Source organism: Acyrthosiphon pisum, chromosome A3 (genome assembly GCF_005508785.2).
Source record: "Acyrthosiphon pisum isolate AL4f chromosome A3, pea_aphid_22Mar2018_4r6ur, whole genome shotgun sequence".
In the NCBI taxonomy this organism is placed as follows: domain Eukaryota; kingdom Metazoa; phylum Arthropoda; class Insecta; order Hemiptera; family Aphididae; genus Acyrthosiphon; species Acyrthosiphon pisum.
The window spans coordinates 3,143,361-3,159,222 of NC_042496.1; the positions used below are offsets into that span (position 1 = coordinate 3,143,361).

A 15,862-nucleotide genomic window follows, 5' to 3' on the forward strand; every position below is an offset into this window, starting at 1 on the left:
TTAAATCAAATTTAAATTTTTTTTATTTTTCTGTACAAAGAAATAAAAATAAAAAAGTTTATATTATACGTATAGTGCAATAGTCAATTAAATATATAAAAAAAAAAAAAAATGAAAAAATATTGATTAGAATACAAGTTATTTCATTTGTCAGAACTTCGTGGGACACCCTGTATATATATTATATATGTATACAATAATCTGTATATACGTATCTAAAAAATTAACTAAAATTTAAAATAATTTGTACTTACATCAATTCATTTTAAGCCATCTTTGAGTTTTTTCCGTATTATTTGTATGTAGATAGGTAAACATAAATTATACCTGCCAATTATACCAGAAAATTACAGTTGTATAATTACAGAGCCAGGCCGATCAATAACGGCGCTCCTGACAAAATAAAAATTTGCGCACCCTCCAAAAAAAAATTAATTGAATTTAACTTATTTATTTAAAGGCATAAGCAATGTTTACTTTAGAGTTAAGTTTACTATTTTAATGATTAAAATAACAACATTTTAATAATATTTCAAATTCAAAATAAAGATAAAAGTAATGAAGTTAATTGATTTGTATTACCTACTTTGGTATGATTTTAATAACAAATTCTTAAAAACAGTACCACATAAACAATAAATTAAATTTGATACATTTTGTCAAATTCGAATTTTAAATGCTTATAAAATTAAAAAAATAATTAATTTAATTAATAAAAAAGTTGTGCCCATGTATTCTTAATAATTTTCAACTGCCTATTGTAACAACATATTTATTAATATTAATTTTTCACGCATTTGAACCAACAAATAAAATTTTATTAATATTTATAAAAAAAAAAACTAAAAATCTATGGTTATATTCGTTTCCGATGTGTAAGATTACAAAATCCTATAAAACAATAATCAATGCATTTAGTGTTATTAAATATATTTATACATTTATATAATAAGACCACTGTAAGCATTTTTATACATAAAATATGTAAATATAACTTTTATTATAACTTACTATATTTATATATTATATATTTCTGCAGAAATAACACGTAGATTTCTAATAATTTTCACTATAATTTTGATCATGTTATTTGATGTATTTTTCTTTAATATATTTGAAATTACAAACCCAGCGTTGATCTGTGAGGGTAATCAGATAAACTATATGGTGAAAATCAAATATATTTTGTACCTACATATTATATATTATATTTTTCTGTTAACAATTTTCGTGAATGAATTATAAATCAGCATTTACTTTTATAGTCCGAACATTATAATATATTTAATTAAAACTATTTGTTTATCTATGTAGTGTATCAAAAATAAATATATTTAAATGTATAACAATTTATTTTTTTAGTATCATAAGAAATTACAAAACTACTCAATACGAGCCAAATGTTAGACCTTTTCATGTACCACACGCCAGACTTTACCATGGCGGTGCAAGAAATTTCGAACTTCACCGCCCCACATCAGCTGTCCAAAGGAAACCAGACCATTGCTGTCAACCAACTGTCCAACGCATGGATGTCCACCTCGACGCACATCACCACCATGCACCAATTGCCAGACTAGATTGCCACCATGCAAGATATTTCGAACTTTACCGCCATGTACCAGCTGCAGCCGGATTTTACCGACATGTACCACCTTCCGGACATCAACACCATGCATAAAGTTGCGGACTTTACAGCCATGCACTACACGCCAGACTTTACCACCACGTACTACGTGTCGGACTTTACCACCATCTACCACCTGCCAAACATTACCGGCATGTACCACGTGCCGGACTTTACCGCCATGTTCCAAGTGTCAGACGCTGCCAACTTATACCAATAGTGTCAGAAACTTCCACCTTGTACCGCATGCCGAACTCTGACTTCGTGTACTACATGTCGGACAATACGACCTGGCCCATGTCAAAATTCCTCAGAGGCTTAATCACACGCCTCCGCCATAAAAAAAAAAAAAAAAACAATGAATTTAATTGTTTACAGAATCGTTATTCTATTTAATTGCATTAATTATTTATGTAATGCAATTAAAAATAGAATAACGATTTTGTAAATAATTCAAGTCTTCGTTTTTTTTTTACGGCGGCGCTGGCGGCGTGTGGTTAAGTCTCTGAGGAATTTCAACTTGAGAGGTGATATTGTGGTACACGAGGTGAGCGTTTGACATGCGGTACAAGGTGGCAAGGTCTGACACTTGGAACATGGTGGCAAAGTCGTGGTACATGCCGTTAATGTTTGACAGGTGGTAGATGGTGGTAATGTCCGACACGTAGTACACGGTGGTAAAGTCTGGCGTGTGCAGGTACATGGCGGTAAAGTCCGCCACTTTATACATGGTGGTGATGTCCGGCAGGTGGTACATACAGGTAAAGTCCGGCTGCAGCTGGTACATGGCGGTAAAGTTCGAAATTTCTTGCACGGTGGCAGTCTAGTCTGGCAAGTGGTGCATGGTGGTGATGTGCGTCGAGGTGGACATCCATGCGTTGGACAGTTGGTTGACAGCAATGGTCTGGTTTCCTTTGGACAGCTGATGTGGGGCGGACGGTATCTGTTTTCCTGCGGAACGGCGTGGTACGGTGGACGGCGCCCGGTTACTTGTGAACCGACGACGTGTGGATAAGGGTATTCGGATACCTGCGAACAATCGCAGATCGGTGATGGCGATGACGATTGAAATTTCGAATCGGCGGCCGCAAACTCCATTCCTTTCAAATGTTGCGACACAGGAATGAACTTCTTCCGTGGATCTGGGGGGACGTGACTCAAAACCACGAACCCACCCATTGATTCCAAAAAGTTGCAGAAACATAGAAATAGTATTATTGTAACAGAATACATTTCAACTCAAAAATAAGACTTAAGTGAAAACGAACAAGTAGGATGGTCGGAAAATAATGTTTAATAATTAGACATAATAATGTTTATTATGTGTTTTCAATATTTTTAAAGCACGTTGACAACCGTCGCCGACGTAAATATTTAAGCCATATTTTTTTTATATAATAGGCATTATTTGTGGCAATTATTGTTATAGATACGCTTAAAAGGTTTAAAAAATGGTTTTTTTGTCATATTACACTAGCCGTACGTCTGTATTATACTCGACTTCGAACGGAACAAAATGAACAATTACACAATACGGTGCTCCGTGGTCTTTTTACACAAATTGAAAAGAGATGAACTGCAATCTACCAGGTCACCTGCGCTTGGAGAGTTTTGTTTTAATTGCATTAACTTCACGAGAGTGAATCGGTTTAATTCAGAAAGCAATTTTTAAAAAGGGACTTATTCTGGCTTCAGACATTTAAGTTAAAATTAAAAACGTTGTGGCCTGACGAGAAAATCCGAGAGAAACAAAAAGTATTTCTTCGTGTTTCAAGCAAGATATTGATATTATTGTGTGAGCCACACTACAAATAGGGTAGGTATTCCGAAATAAAAAAAAACAACAAAAAATACTTCACAAGTCTTATTAAATATATTGATATACTTCACTTTGATTGATAGCAGTCCAGTATAGTTTCGATTACAAGCGGTTGCGAACCAAATTAAGTTACATATACATATATTTAGATTTTAACAAGGCCTCGGAATTGAATGCTCAAAGGATGTGTTAAATATGCATTCAGTTATTTTTTTATTTTTATTTATTCTACAAGAAGATAATGGGCCCCACTGAACATGTTCGCGTGGGGGTCCATGAAAGTACCCAAGTTATGCACAAAGGATAAAGAAAATAATATGTGCATTTAAAAAACAAACAATATGAACTATCTATTTACTGCGAATAATTATTAATAATGTTAATATTGTAAATTATGTTATTTTTTTAACAAAATATTTTAATAGGTACCAATATTAAAAAGCCGTCAAGTAGGTATAACTGCTCACGTATACCTACCTAGTTGAACGGTAGGTATGTTTAATTTTAATTAATATGTTGTTGTTTGTTGTCAACACGATTTAAAAAAAATGCTTAATATCTAGTTGCGTCGTACCAAACCGTTTTTGGCGGAAAAGGGCAGTCGGAGACCCTTTTTAAATTCTGGCGGAAACGAACGGGCGAACGGCAGGCCGCTCCATTCGTAATCTGTAGTCGACTGGTCGCCCAGTCGGGGCGTAATCATGGACGAAACGATCGCGACCGTCGGGTCACGGTCCGCCAGATGGGGCTGCGCGCGCACAGCGCATACGGCGGCGGCAGTTTGTGCGGTCCGTCCGGTGCGATATTATTGTGCCGTCTGTTCCTCCACCCAGCCCGACAGATGTTGGTTAATACACCTTTTCGCTTTTATTGCTCTCTCTCGCTCGCTCTCAACGTTTACGTCGATTTTTTTTTTTTGTCTCCCCGCGCGCGCATGTAATCATCGTCGCGACGACCCGCCGCCGACTCACCTACACAATTAAAATGGCGGAACGTTATCAACACAACAGAAGATGTCATTGACGCTTTCCGTTGTTTACGATGCCTAATCCGATTCGTTAGGTAGGTAGTTTTTCCGTCCGTTCGGGATCGTTGCTGCGCCCAACCGTTTGCGTGTTCGACAAGGTCTAGGGACGACGATGCGCGCGCGCGCGTCCCAAGTGTTTTGGACTTCTTGCCGTCGGACGGTCACAACCACTGTTCGGCCAGCGGCTGCTTCGATTGTCATCTGTGCGTGACCGTGCGTAACTCAGCCCTTTCCCGAAGTCGCTCAGGTCTTCGTGTTGCAAGTTAATGTTAAAAAGGTAAGTGGACAAGCGCGCGCGGAACGTCGTCCGTGGGTGTCCATCATCACGCATAGTGTAGTATTATACTCATAGGCCCGTCGTCGTTGTTGTTGTTGTTGTTCCCAGGTACAATGACAGTCTCCAGCCAATAAGATTGGTGACGGACCATCTGACCGAACGGCTGAACCTTGATAGTGCATGTGCATTGCCGTTGGCTAATTCAGGTTCTGCGTACTTCGAACCGAAACCGATCAAACCGACAAAGAAGGGCCGGCCAGGGACTGGACAACATATTCGGCTTGCGGCCAAAAAAAATAACCAGAATGACGTGACAACGATGAGCAACAATCTCATGTTTCGAAGTATGTTTTTTATGAACGAAGAAGCTAGACATTTCTTGGCGCCGCCTATACAATTGTCTACGACTGATGGAGAGTATTTCACTCGAAAAACCGGAAATCCAAATTTAAATACACACCATCAACAGCAACAGCAGCAAGCCGTTGCAGCGCTTGTTAATCACGATTCTAGTTCTAGTGTTGAAATCAAACCGTTACAAGTAAGATCCCATTTTAATGCACTGCCAATCAATTGACTAATAATATTATTACTATTTAGCCCCCAAAAGCACGTCCTCACGGGTGTGAAGAGTGTGGCAAAACGTTTCTAATGAAACATCATTTGTCAACTCACATGCGAGGTCATACTGGTGAGCGGCCTCATATTTGCCCGGAATGTGGAAAGACTTTTGCTCTCAAACATTGTCTTAGTACTCATTTGCTATTGCATAGCTCGGAACGACCATACAAATGTTTAGAATGTAATAAAAGTTTTACCTTAAAACATCATTTGGTTAGTACCTATTTATATTATGCAATTATAATATTATTTGACTTGATTCTTGTTTATAATGTTTGATAATAATTATTCTTTAGGTAAGTCATGAAAGAGTACATACTCGAGATAGACCATTTGAGTGCCCTGAATGTCGCCGTCGATTTCCTCAGAAACGTCATCTTACTACTCATATAAAATTCCACTCTGGTGAACGACCATACTCTTGTTCTGTAAGTGTTTATTTGCTTATTATAGATCTTTCTGAATGATGTTTTAAATTACTGATCAAATTCTTGCAGGTTTGTGGTGAGACATTCTCGCGTGAAGAACATCTAGTCATGCATTCAAGATTCCACGGAGGAACACAACCATTTGTGTGCCCGGACTGTGGAGCTGCATTCTTGCGTAAATTTGAATTGGTCAACCATGAACGGCAGCATGGCCGTATACCCGAATCTTGCCCCGCTTGTGGTAAAGAGTTTTTACAGAGACGCACATTATTGGTCCACGTAAGAAACTGTGGACTTAACTCGTCAACACCAGTACATAGATCTCCTTATACCGCAACTGCGAGCAAAGCATGCCGGTATATATTGATTAATTTTATGATTTAATAAAGTAAATAAATAAGCAATATTATTAATATTTATAATTATTTACAGTGAATGTGGTGAAACATTTGCTAGTGATGAAGGATTAGCACTTCACATGCGATTACACATTGGTGACCATAGTTTCCTATCCGATATTTGTAGTCTAGCTGCTACGTTGAAACAAAGTGTACAAGGTGTATCAAATGGTATTGCCAATGTACAAAATCATCACCAATCACAACATCAAACTGGTGTTGTGGCCAATAAGAAATCTCACTATTGTGGAGATTGTGGCCGTGGCTTTACTCAAAAACATGGCTTACAACAGCATCACGTAAAATACCCAAATGCCACATGTAAAGATAAACCCTTCGCTTGTCAAAAATGTGGTAAAAGTTTCATGCAAAAAAATCACCTTGTACTACATGAACGGCAACATATGGATCCACCACCGTCTAGAAATCGTAATGCTACCACCTCAGCTGTCCAATCCATTCAACATTTACAGACTGAACAGGTTGGCTTGCAGCCAACTCCTCTTCATACAACCATCCTGGGACTACAGCCTATTAGGCATATTCAATCTGGTAGTCAACCTCAACTTTTAAGACATCCCAGTGAGGCCCATTCAGGGTCATAATAACTGCTTTATTTTATACTTAGATTTTTTTTTTTTTAATTTAAAAAAAGGTCTATATTTTCTTATCTAAATTGCAGTTATTCATTGAATTTTCTTGAACTCAAATCCCAAAATATATTAGTGGTAGGGGTTTAATTCATCAGAGTATACGTTTAATATATTTTGAATACCTAAATGTATTATTTTATGCATGAATGCAAAACAATTTAAACATTTATTTTTGAACTGAAAAAATACAGCGTCATCAGGATTTAAGCGTTTGTTTTTTTTTCATTAGTTTTTTTTTTTTTGCTTGCTCTTCAAGTAAATTGTTTACTTAAATATCAAATCTATTTAAATGTATAATTACTTATATTAAAAAAAAAAAAAAATTAGTTTCATTATTACAATTAGAACTATTTTATTAAAATGTATTAATATTAACATGAATATAATATTATAATATGTATTATCATTGTATGCTGCACTAAAGGTTCAATGACGGCCGAATTGGTTTTCAATCCATACAAATCAGCGTAACAAAAATTGGAAGTTAATTTTTTTGCAGCTATTCACTTGGAAAGGATTTCCTACTTATATATTTGTTTGTCTATTTGAGTAAAATACGTCCTCATTTCGATAGTACAATTATGTACCAACCATACTATGAGTTTGTAAATTTTGTGATTTTTTTTCTTAATTTTTTTTTTTTTATACCTAATCAAATTTATATAGGTAGACTTATTAGACAAAAAATTAAATTAAATTAATTTTTCTGGATCTTATATTAGTGTGTAAAATATGAATATATTAAATGTGTGTATTATTGTTCGATAAATAGTAATACGCATGCATTGAATTGTAATAAGTAAAAAAATCCCAAGTTTTAATGGGTGCTACTAATATGATGTAAAAATACTTAAATGATAATTTTATTTTATTTAATATTAATTTTTTTTTTTTACCGTCTTGTACCAATTAATTGTAAATACTTTACATTAAGTAATATAAATATTATATATATTTGGAGCGTATTAAAATATAGAAAAAGTTAGCACATTTTAATATTTTTTAATTTTTTATGTTAGTAAGAAAGATCAATTTTATTTATCTATATAAACATTCCATTTGTTGGTCGTAATAAGTGTATAATTTTAGTCATATATTGTGTGAGGGAACAAATTGTAATGATAGATCATCGCCTTATGGAGTTAGGAACACTAAACAGTGAACAATTATTATTTAATGTATATAATATTAATTATTCCTTCGTAAAAATGACAAGTTTTAATTGACTACAGTTAGAATGCTGGCAACTAATTAACTCAGCGTTTAAGCAATTGAATGTATTTTATTAAATCTAAAAAAAAAATTATTATGAAACTTAATTTTTTTATTATCAATTAATTGAATTAATGAAGGACAAAAATCGTTATATAATATACCAATTGAATAAAAAGTATTGATAGATGCAGAACGCATATTATATTTTTTATACAAAAATTATAAATTGAAACTTAAATTATGCAGTGTTTAAAAATAAACTGTTTTAGCTAGGGGACTTTCAGTGTTCAATTCGTACATTCTATACAGATACGATTTAAAATTAACAAATAAACTATAAACATAATACATATATCCAAGTAGAAAATGTTTTATTTGTGATGATCTTTGTAAAAATATTAAATGTATAATAAATAATAATCTAAAACCTAACAATAAAAAAAAAAAATATTAAAGAGTATAAGCTTTTGTCACAACTTAAGCTTATTTTTCTTCAGTCTTAGGGTGAATGCAGATCACCATTTGAGCATACTTGCTTTAACGTTTCAATTTGTCACCAGTTCTGTAAAATTAAGAAATAATTTAAAATTTAAATATTATTGTAATGAAATCAACACTTACTTGAAACCAAACTTGGACAACAGAGTCTGACCTTTTTTACCAGTACTTTTAGACAGTCCGGTCCTTGGATATGAACGTTTTCCCTGTTTTGGCGTCAGATTAGTAAAACTGTTGGTTTCTTTTGTACTCTGACTACCGAATCCTTCATCGATATCGTTTTCGTGGTCAACCTTTTTAAAAAATAATGATTAGCCAGATGTAAGTGTAACAAGTCTTATAGAAAATAAAAAAATTGTTGACATTATTTATTATTGAGATATACTTATTTTATATTTTGAAATGAAAATATTTTCCTAAATAATCTAAATATTTTATTTCAATAGATTTGATGTATTTTAATTTATATGCATTTTTTAACAAATTGATTTATTGTGTATAATTTATGTAAGCAAAAAATAATGTCAAGTCATTATAAGACGACTGTATTGAGAATTCAAATGTTTATGATTTTAAGCCAATTGCTTTAAGTGTATTTTAATTTTACATTTATAACTATATTATAGTATAATATTTAATAAAACATCATATAAATATTAACTGTATCTAAAATACTTTGAAACATAATAATAATTAACATGTAAACACTGGTCGTGACGCGCTACCGATTTATTATAGTGCACTAATGCTACAGCCACTCTAAACAATGTAGCACGCTTTTGCTGCTTTTTTTTTAAATGTAGTGCGCTGCTTCTAACGCTATTGTTTAAATGTAGAGCTACATTTTTTTTTTTTTTTAATTTTTCTGATTGAAAATTGGTAGTTTGTAATTTGTACTGATTTGACATTTGGTCACTGAATGAAGTTGGACTATGTGAGTTAATCGTGAATTAAATACGAAAAATTCACTAATACACTCATCATTATTACAATAAAAATTAATAAATAAAATATTATCTTAATATTTTAATTATTACCAAAAAGGTTGTATCTAGTGATAAAATAATGATCATTTTTGCTACAGTAACCTAAATTTCTAGGGGCGCTATAGGAAATTGCCACATTGGGCATATTGATAATATGTTAATCAGAACAAATAAAGTAGCGTCATTACAATCAGCTCGCTACTCCCAACCACTGCATATAAGCTAACATTCTTACTCCTTTAGTATCATCGATTACTGAAAAGGTATCATCTGGACTGTTCTGATATTTTTGTTCTTCATTGTGTACTTCATTATTTAAAACCATTCTTGTATTTGAGTAACTCTTCCAACTAAAGGCGGTTTGAGTTTGATTAGGCAGTTTTTTAATTAATGTTTTAGAGTTAACTTCCTCGATATCAAGACAATGCGGTGTATTTCTTTCGTCAATATTACTAGAGTTTAAAGAGGTATTCAAATTGTCATTAGTATCCTTAGGTTTATTAACGGTTATCTTGCGAGTTTTAAATGGATTTATTGATTCTTCTTCAAGAACTTCACTAATTTTGGACGTTTGAGGAGAAAAGTAACTATAAATAAATATTTTTTATTAAAACTTTGGATAAATAATTTAAAAGAATTTTAATAACTAACCCACTAACTATTTGAACATCTGGGTCTATAACTGTATACTTTCTTTTAGTTAATTGTTTTAAAAACGAAGGTGAATCATTTTCTTCTGCATCTGATTCTGGTTTGTTTTTAATTTTACAATCTTTGGTAGATGGTGATTGTGTAAACTGATGTTTTTCTTCAGTAATACTGTCACATTTTCCCAAAATGTTTTCGTTTTCACAAATTTCATCAAGAGTATTTAATATATCATCTTCAGTCACTAAAAAAAATATACTAATCATGTGTTAGTAATTATTCTAGGAGTTTGTGCATATATTGAATAATATTTTAAATACCGGGTAAACGTTTTTTAATTACAGGTGGTTGAAGAATTGGTGATGATCGAGTGACATTTTTGGACACTTTGGGACTTATAGGGGGAGTACTCTTGAAAATGTCTTTTGTAAAAGTATTTACTTTTGGGTTATATTTAGATGGTTGGTAGTCTTTAGACCAAATACTTTTATGACGAGCTTGAATAATTTTCTTTTTCACAACTTTATCAGGAGTCTGAAACCACCAAATCAATAATCCATTATATAAATATAGGTTATCAATGTAATTAGTACATTCTTACTAATTGTATATCTGGATCCCAACTATCTACTACTTCTAAAGAAATAGGATCTATATTTCCCAGTGCAAGTTGATAAGCTTGATCACAGGTTAGCTTTGAAACAAGTACAGGTAAATTAGAGTCTGATATATCATTTAATGGTATTATCCGACGAGATAATGGATCAAATACAGGTTGGTATTGAAACATACGATCAGCATCCATAAATTGATCACGATATTCAGGTGGAATTTTAATATTCACAAAAGATCCTAATCTCAAAAGTGCCTAAAATAATGAAATAACATTTATTAACTATTAGGTTAAAATAAATAAAAGCAAAAATAGTTGGAAAAATGTACTTTGTAGATATCCGGTTCACTTGTTCTAGTAATAAACTGTCGAGCTTTAACCAATCCTACTCCAGGAACAGAAGGTAAATAATCACAGCCCGATAATATACACATGTAACGAAATTTGTCGAAGCTAAACTGTTCAGGTTTGATATTCATTGAAAGATGTATTTTTTCTTGTTCAATTAATATACCAGCACCATTTTGATCTAATTTAAATAAAACCTGTAAGTATATTAAAAGTTAGGCTATTTTGATATATTCAAAACTAATCAATAAAAAATCCAAAGAACGCTAAGAAAGAAGAAGAATAATATTAATAAATTATTTTACTCTTTTGCAACCAAACAGCAACAAATCTGAGTCTTCTGTAATAACTATATGAGCGATTCCGCTTAAATTTAAATATGCCAATTGAGAATCAGCTTCATATGGCGCTACAATACAATCAACATTAATCTCTCTGCAGCGCTTAATGAGATTTAATGCCATTTTATGGGTAACATCGATACTCCGTCTTAAAAGGGAGGAAGCTTCTTTTCCTTTATCCAAACGCATCAACTCGGCTGCTTTCTTTCGGTTTTCCTCTCTTAGTCTAAAAAACAATATTGTTATAATAATAAAAAAACTAATAACTTAACATCACCATTAAAATAATTATATTTAAGATATCTATAAATCTATATATTATTACTTTCTCCGTTTTGATTCAGTATCAGCTTTAGCGGGTAAATGTTGTCCATCAAAAACTAAAATTGGTTTAATATTTTGATCTAACAACATAGACACAAATCGCATACAATAGTATACATACCTAAAAAATTAAAATAATAACTAAATTAAATAGAATAAGGAGGCATTAGATTTTTTAATAATAAACCATGTCAATTATAAAATAATCTTTTAACATGTATACAATTTTAATCTTAGTCAGGGGGACTAAGCCCCCCCTCCCCAAAAGTTGAACCAATGATGAAATTATTTTATGATCTTGAATCATAATTCATTTTGGAAGACTAGAGGCTCAATAAATGTTATTACAATGAATGTAGTTGCTTTAAATAAATATAGGTGATAATCTCTAAGTCTTAGTAAGGCTTATACAAATTATATGAATATAAAGTATAGTTTGCAATACATTCTGTGAAATGTAAGAACCAGTAAAATGTCTGTAATCAATACCTATTCAGTAGTATCAAATATATTTCTCAATTCTTCCCCTTCATTTCTATGAATATATAATCCCTTACAAAAAACCCATACAAAATGAGCTTACAATAATTGTTACTTTTGACCCTACTGTTAATTTTTCAACCAATACAATAACTATTTCTAAGACTCAAAACCTCCGCACAGTTTAAAAACTTAGTTACGCTTCAAGATATTTAAAATATTCAAACGAATGTTTGATTATGCGTATCAAAATAAAATTAATTTAGGTAGTTGTTAAAAACGGCACAATATATTTTTTATTATTCCAGTATTGTTTCATTGAGACACATGTAACAAAATCAGTACATAACTTTAAGAATATTATTAGCTGTACTCACGCTTGACTATCCTCTCCCCTAGCCAATTTCTCGGCACAGGTATATACACCTCTGTGTAACCAACAATAAGCGTCGATGGCCACAGTACATCCGGAAAACTCGGATACGTTAACGGACCTCCATGATTTTTCTAAAAGAGGAATCAGCCCTTGAATACCCATGACCCTTTAAAATGTCAATCGGTCTGCCTTCGTTTAATACGTGCGCAACAAAAACGTAACGATTATTATATATTCATAAAAAAAATAGAATGGATAGTACAATGTCCTTTAAAAAAATTAATAGTGTTTTCTAATACTAAAGTCTGTTTGGTACAAAAATTGTTTGTAATTTGTATAATAATAAATATGAAACTGCTTTATGACGTGCATCGTATCATTTTTATATTGTATTTACCCGCCAAAATATTGATAACAGCAAATATTATTTTTTTTATACCGCGGTTAATGATTTATTCAACCATTGACCCGATATTATGATTGGTATGCGATATTATCTCTTGCGTGGTTCCGTGTTTGGTAAAAAAAACTAAAAAATGAAAATTTCCGATTTTCTGAGCAGCTGTTCTGCTCTGCTGTTGGTATCATTTTAGGTTAGTTCCGTCGAACTCGTTCCGGAAAACCGAAGATTTTCAATCAAATTTCTTATCGACCTTTTATTTTGAATACTAAATAGTAAATACTTCTTGCTTAACTTCTTCAAAATCAAATTATTTCTGTTGAAATAACCACATTTCATAAATATATTAGTTAAAATGTTGTTAACCACTCCACTTCGTATGTTTGGACGGCATTTGCGACCTTTGTCGAAGAAGTATGTACCTACGAACAAATTAATTATCTTTATGGTCATTCAAAAGCTAAACTAACATTTTTTTGTTTCATTTATAGAACATTAAGAATGTACTCTGCCGTCGCAGAGCCATTGACTGTACCAGAGCCAGATGGAAGCCAACTAACGAGCTCTCCTAAATTAGAAAAACTGTATACAGAAATCACTTCCTTGACAATGATTGAAGTGTCAGAATTCACTGAATTATTAAAAGTCCGTCTTAACCTAAAAGACATTCCTATGGGAGCAGTGGTCAGCGCCCCAGCTACAGCAGGACAAGTGAATACAATTTTATAAAACTTAATCAGAATCAAAATAACAATTTCAATTTTTTTTTTTTTAAGGATGATGAAGAAGAAGTAGCTGCAACAGTCAAGACAAGTTTCACCGTTAAACTTATGAAATTTGATGATAAACAAAAGGTTGCCTTGATAAAAGAAGTAAAAAACTTAATGGAAGGCATGAATTTAGTACAGGTTAGTACTACCTATATTAATTATGTCCACAATCCAAATATTTCATATAACATTGCAATTTCAGGCTAAAAAGTTTGTCGAAAGTGCCCCTACAGTTATCAAATCAGATATTGGTAAAGATGAAGCAGAGAAATTAAAAGAAGCATTTACTAAAGTAGGAGCTGAATGTGTAATTGACTGAGTTTTACTCATTTGTTATATTATATGTATCATTTTTTTTTAATTTCACAAAGTTTTAATATTTAATGTAAGTAGTCAATATTCAAAATGTATCAATAAAGTTTTATGTATGGTATCATTACATTTAAAGCATTTAATATCTGTCCTGTTTTGTTCTAGTTGTAATGCTGACAATAATGTGTGTACATTTTATAATAAAATAGTCATTGACAAATTGTAATTTTTTGATCAAAAACTAAGTATCATTTAACTTTTTCTAGTGCTTAAAATATAATATGCCCAGTATTTAATTGATGTCAAATTGATAGGCAAGATAAATATACTTAATATCCTGAAATTTAGTTAAAATTTAAAATATATACACATATTTATTGTTGATAGTATTCATAATTTTTATTCTCAAATTTGATTTTGATAATACTAAATGAATTATATAAATATTAATAGACGTTCAGTAATATTGGTTAAGACTTCCATATAGTTAGTAATTTAAGCTCTTATACAAAATTTAACAATGACCTTTATTTAGATTTATTTAGTCCGTACTAAAAGTCTAGAACACCATTTGCATATTATACTTTTCTATTCCGATTGGGGTGATCAATGCTTATTGCGATTTTACAGTTGTGTGTGGTTTTTGTGTATAAAAAATTCTTAGATCATCAACCTTGGGGCTTGGACGTGATTTCTGATACCAAAATTGGATACTTTTGAAGGGTGAAATTGAAAATTGAAAGTTCTTTTCTTATTAATAAGGAAAATACGAGAACAGTTTTTAATCAGCATCTTCTATACCTAAATGCAATTAATATTTTTAATTTTTTGTACAAACAAACTTAAAATTAAAATTATTTTCAATTGCGCTCATTTTAGATTCTGAGATGAATGTATTGATCTTACAATGATGTTTTTTTTTTTTTGTGTGTCAACTTTTAACTATAGTATCTTGTTTGATGGGAAAGTGAATCTATAGTTGGTGCATTAGGGAGGTAAAAATTTTAAATTCCTAGTAGTTTTCAAAAGTGCCGGGGGAAAAAAAAAGCATGTAATTGGATGCCACTGTGCTGTACAATAGGTTACAAGTAGGTAGGTCACTGTAATGGATAGTATTATATTTTAATTTAATGATATAATATCATTGTATATGAAAAACGATTCTGAACGAAGACTGTTTGTCAGCTTGGATATTTTATATTATATAAATATTGTTATTACTTATTATTTATACGGTAGCCGGACACCCGTTAAGTTGAATTCATATTATAAAATTACAAAAAAATTGTAAATGCTTATAAAATATAATTGTGTGTATGTACTTTTAATATATTTCAACTGATATTGTAACAATATATTAAGCTAGCCTTGTATTTAAGCTTTTTAACCCAAAGAATACAATTTGATTGACATTAAGAAGGGGCCTGTACGTGATTTGTTTTTTAGCTCAAAAACATGCCTTACAGAAAAAACTCGCGCCTCGTAGGGTGATCCGATTTCGATAATTTTTTTTTTTGTTCTGAAAGAGAAATGCTTCTTACAGGGCGGATTGAACTTGGATTCTCAAGATTCTATTTCCAAACCATATAATATGACTTTGAATATGATCAATTTTTACAAGATTTTTATTATGTTTGTCTTAAGCAACGAAATTAAAAATCAAAGTTAAATACGACCCAGTGGCGTAGTTACGGGGGGGGG

The 15,862-nt window shown here is 31.8% G+C and overlaps 3 protein-coding genes across 4 annotated transcripts; 2 read left to right on the forward strand and 1 right to left on the reverse strand.

Moving 5' to 3' along the window:
• Nucleotides 1-4,375: 4,375 nt before the first annotated feature.
• LOC100161597 (gastrula zinc finger protein XlCGF57.1) lies at nt 4,376-7,706 on the forward strand. Of its 2 annotated transcripts, none has more exons than XM_016807492.2 (6): nt 4,376-4,750; nt 4,826-5,291; nt 5,351-5,584; nt 5,668-5,799; nt 5,869-6,155; nt 6,232-7,706. In XM_016807492.2, the coding sequence occupies exons 1-6, from the start codon at nt 4,740-4,742 to the stop codon at nt 6,800-6,802; spliced, it is 1,701 nt and encodes a 566-aa protein (XP_016662981.1). In that variant the 5' UTR covers nt 4,376-4,739; the 3' UTR covers nt 6,803-7,706. The 2 variants fall into 2 exon arrangements, with proteins under 2 accessions (XP_016662981.1, XP_001942900.1); XM_001942865.5 differs by having other exon boundaries at nt 4,859-5,291.
• Nucleotides 7,707-8,419: 713 nt separating this feature from the next.
• LOC100159481 (exonuclease 1) lies at nt 8,420-13,035 on the reverse strand. The gene is made up of 10 exons (XM_001942919.5): nt 12,681-13,035; nt 11,825-11,944; nt 11,464-11,725; nt 11,140-11,355; nt 10,799-11,065; nt 10,518-10,731; nt 10,201-10,441; nt 9,785-10,136; nt 8,687-8,856; nt 8,420-8,627 (listed from the first exon to the last, which is right to left on the reverse strand). Exons 1-10 carry the CDS (start codon nt 12,839-12,841, stop codon nt 8,603-8,605), a joined length of 2,028 nt encoding a protein of 675 aa, XP_001942954.2. The 5' UTR covers nt 12,842-13,035; the 3' UTR covers nt 8,420-8,602.
• Nucleotides 13,036-13,253: 218 nt separating this feature from the next.
• Nucleotides 13,254-14,381, forward strand: LOC100167731 (39S ribosomal protein L12, mitochondrial). The gene is given in 4 exon segments (NM_001293373.1): nt 13,254-13,493; nt 13,571-13,790; nt 13,856-13,987; nt 14,052-14,381. Coding segments are annotated over 4 exon segments (528 nt in total). The 5' UTR covers nt 13,254-13,434; the 3' UTR covers nt 14,169-14,381.
• The last annotated feature ends 1,481 nt before the right edge of the window (nt 14,382-15,862 follow it).

Excerpts from the sequence above, each read along its gene's own strand:
- LOC100161597 (XM_016807492.2), top strand. Across the intron at positions 5,585-5,667 it reads TTACCTTAAAACATCATTTG|GTAAGTCATGAAAGAGTACA; the intron begins GTTAGTACCTAT and ends ATTATTCTTTAG. Across the intron at positions 5,800-5,868 it reads AACGACCATACTCTTGTTCT|GTTTGTGGTGAGACATTCTC; the intron begins GTAAGTGTTTAT and ends AAATTCTTGCAG.
- LOC100159481 (XM_001942919.5), bottom strand. The coding sequence starts at position 12,841 with ATGGGTATTCAAGGGCTGATTCCTCTTTTAGAAAAATCATGGAGGTCC. Across the intron at positions 11,945-12,680 it reads AGGGGAGAGGATAGTCAAGC|GTATGTATACTATTGTATGC; the intron begins GTGAGTACAGCT and ends TTAATTTTTTAG. Across the intron at positions 10,732-10,798 it reads GGGATCCAGATATACAATTA|ACTCCTGATAAAGTTGTGAA; the intron begins GTAAGAATGTAC and ends TGGTGGTTTCAG.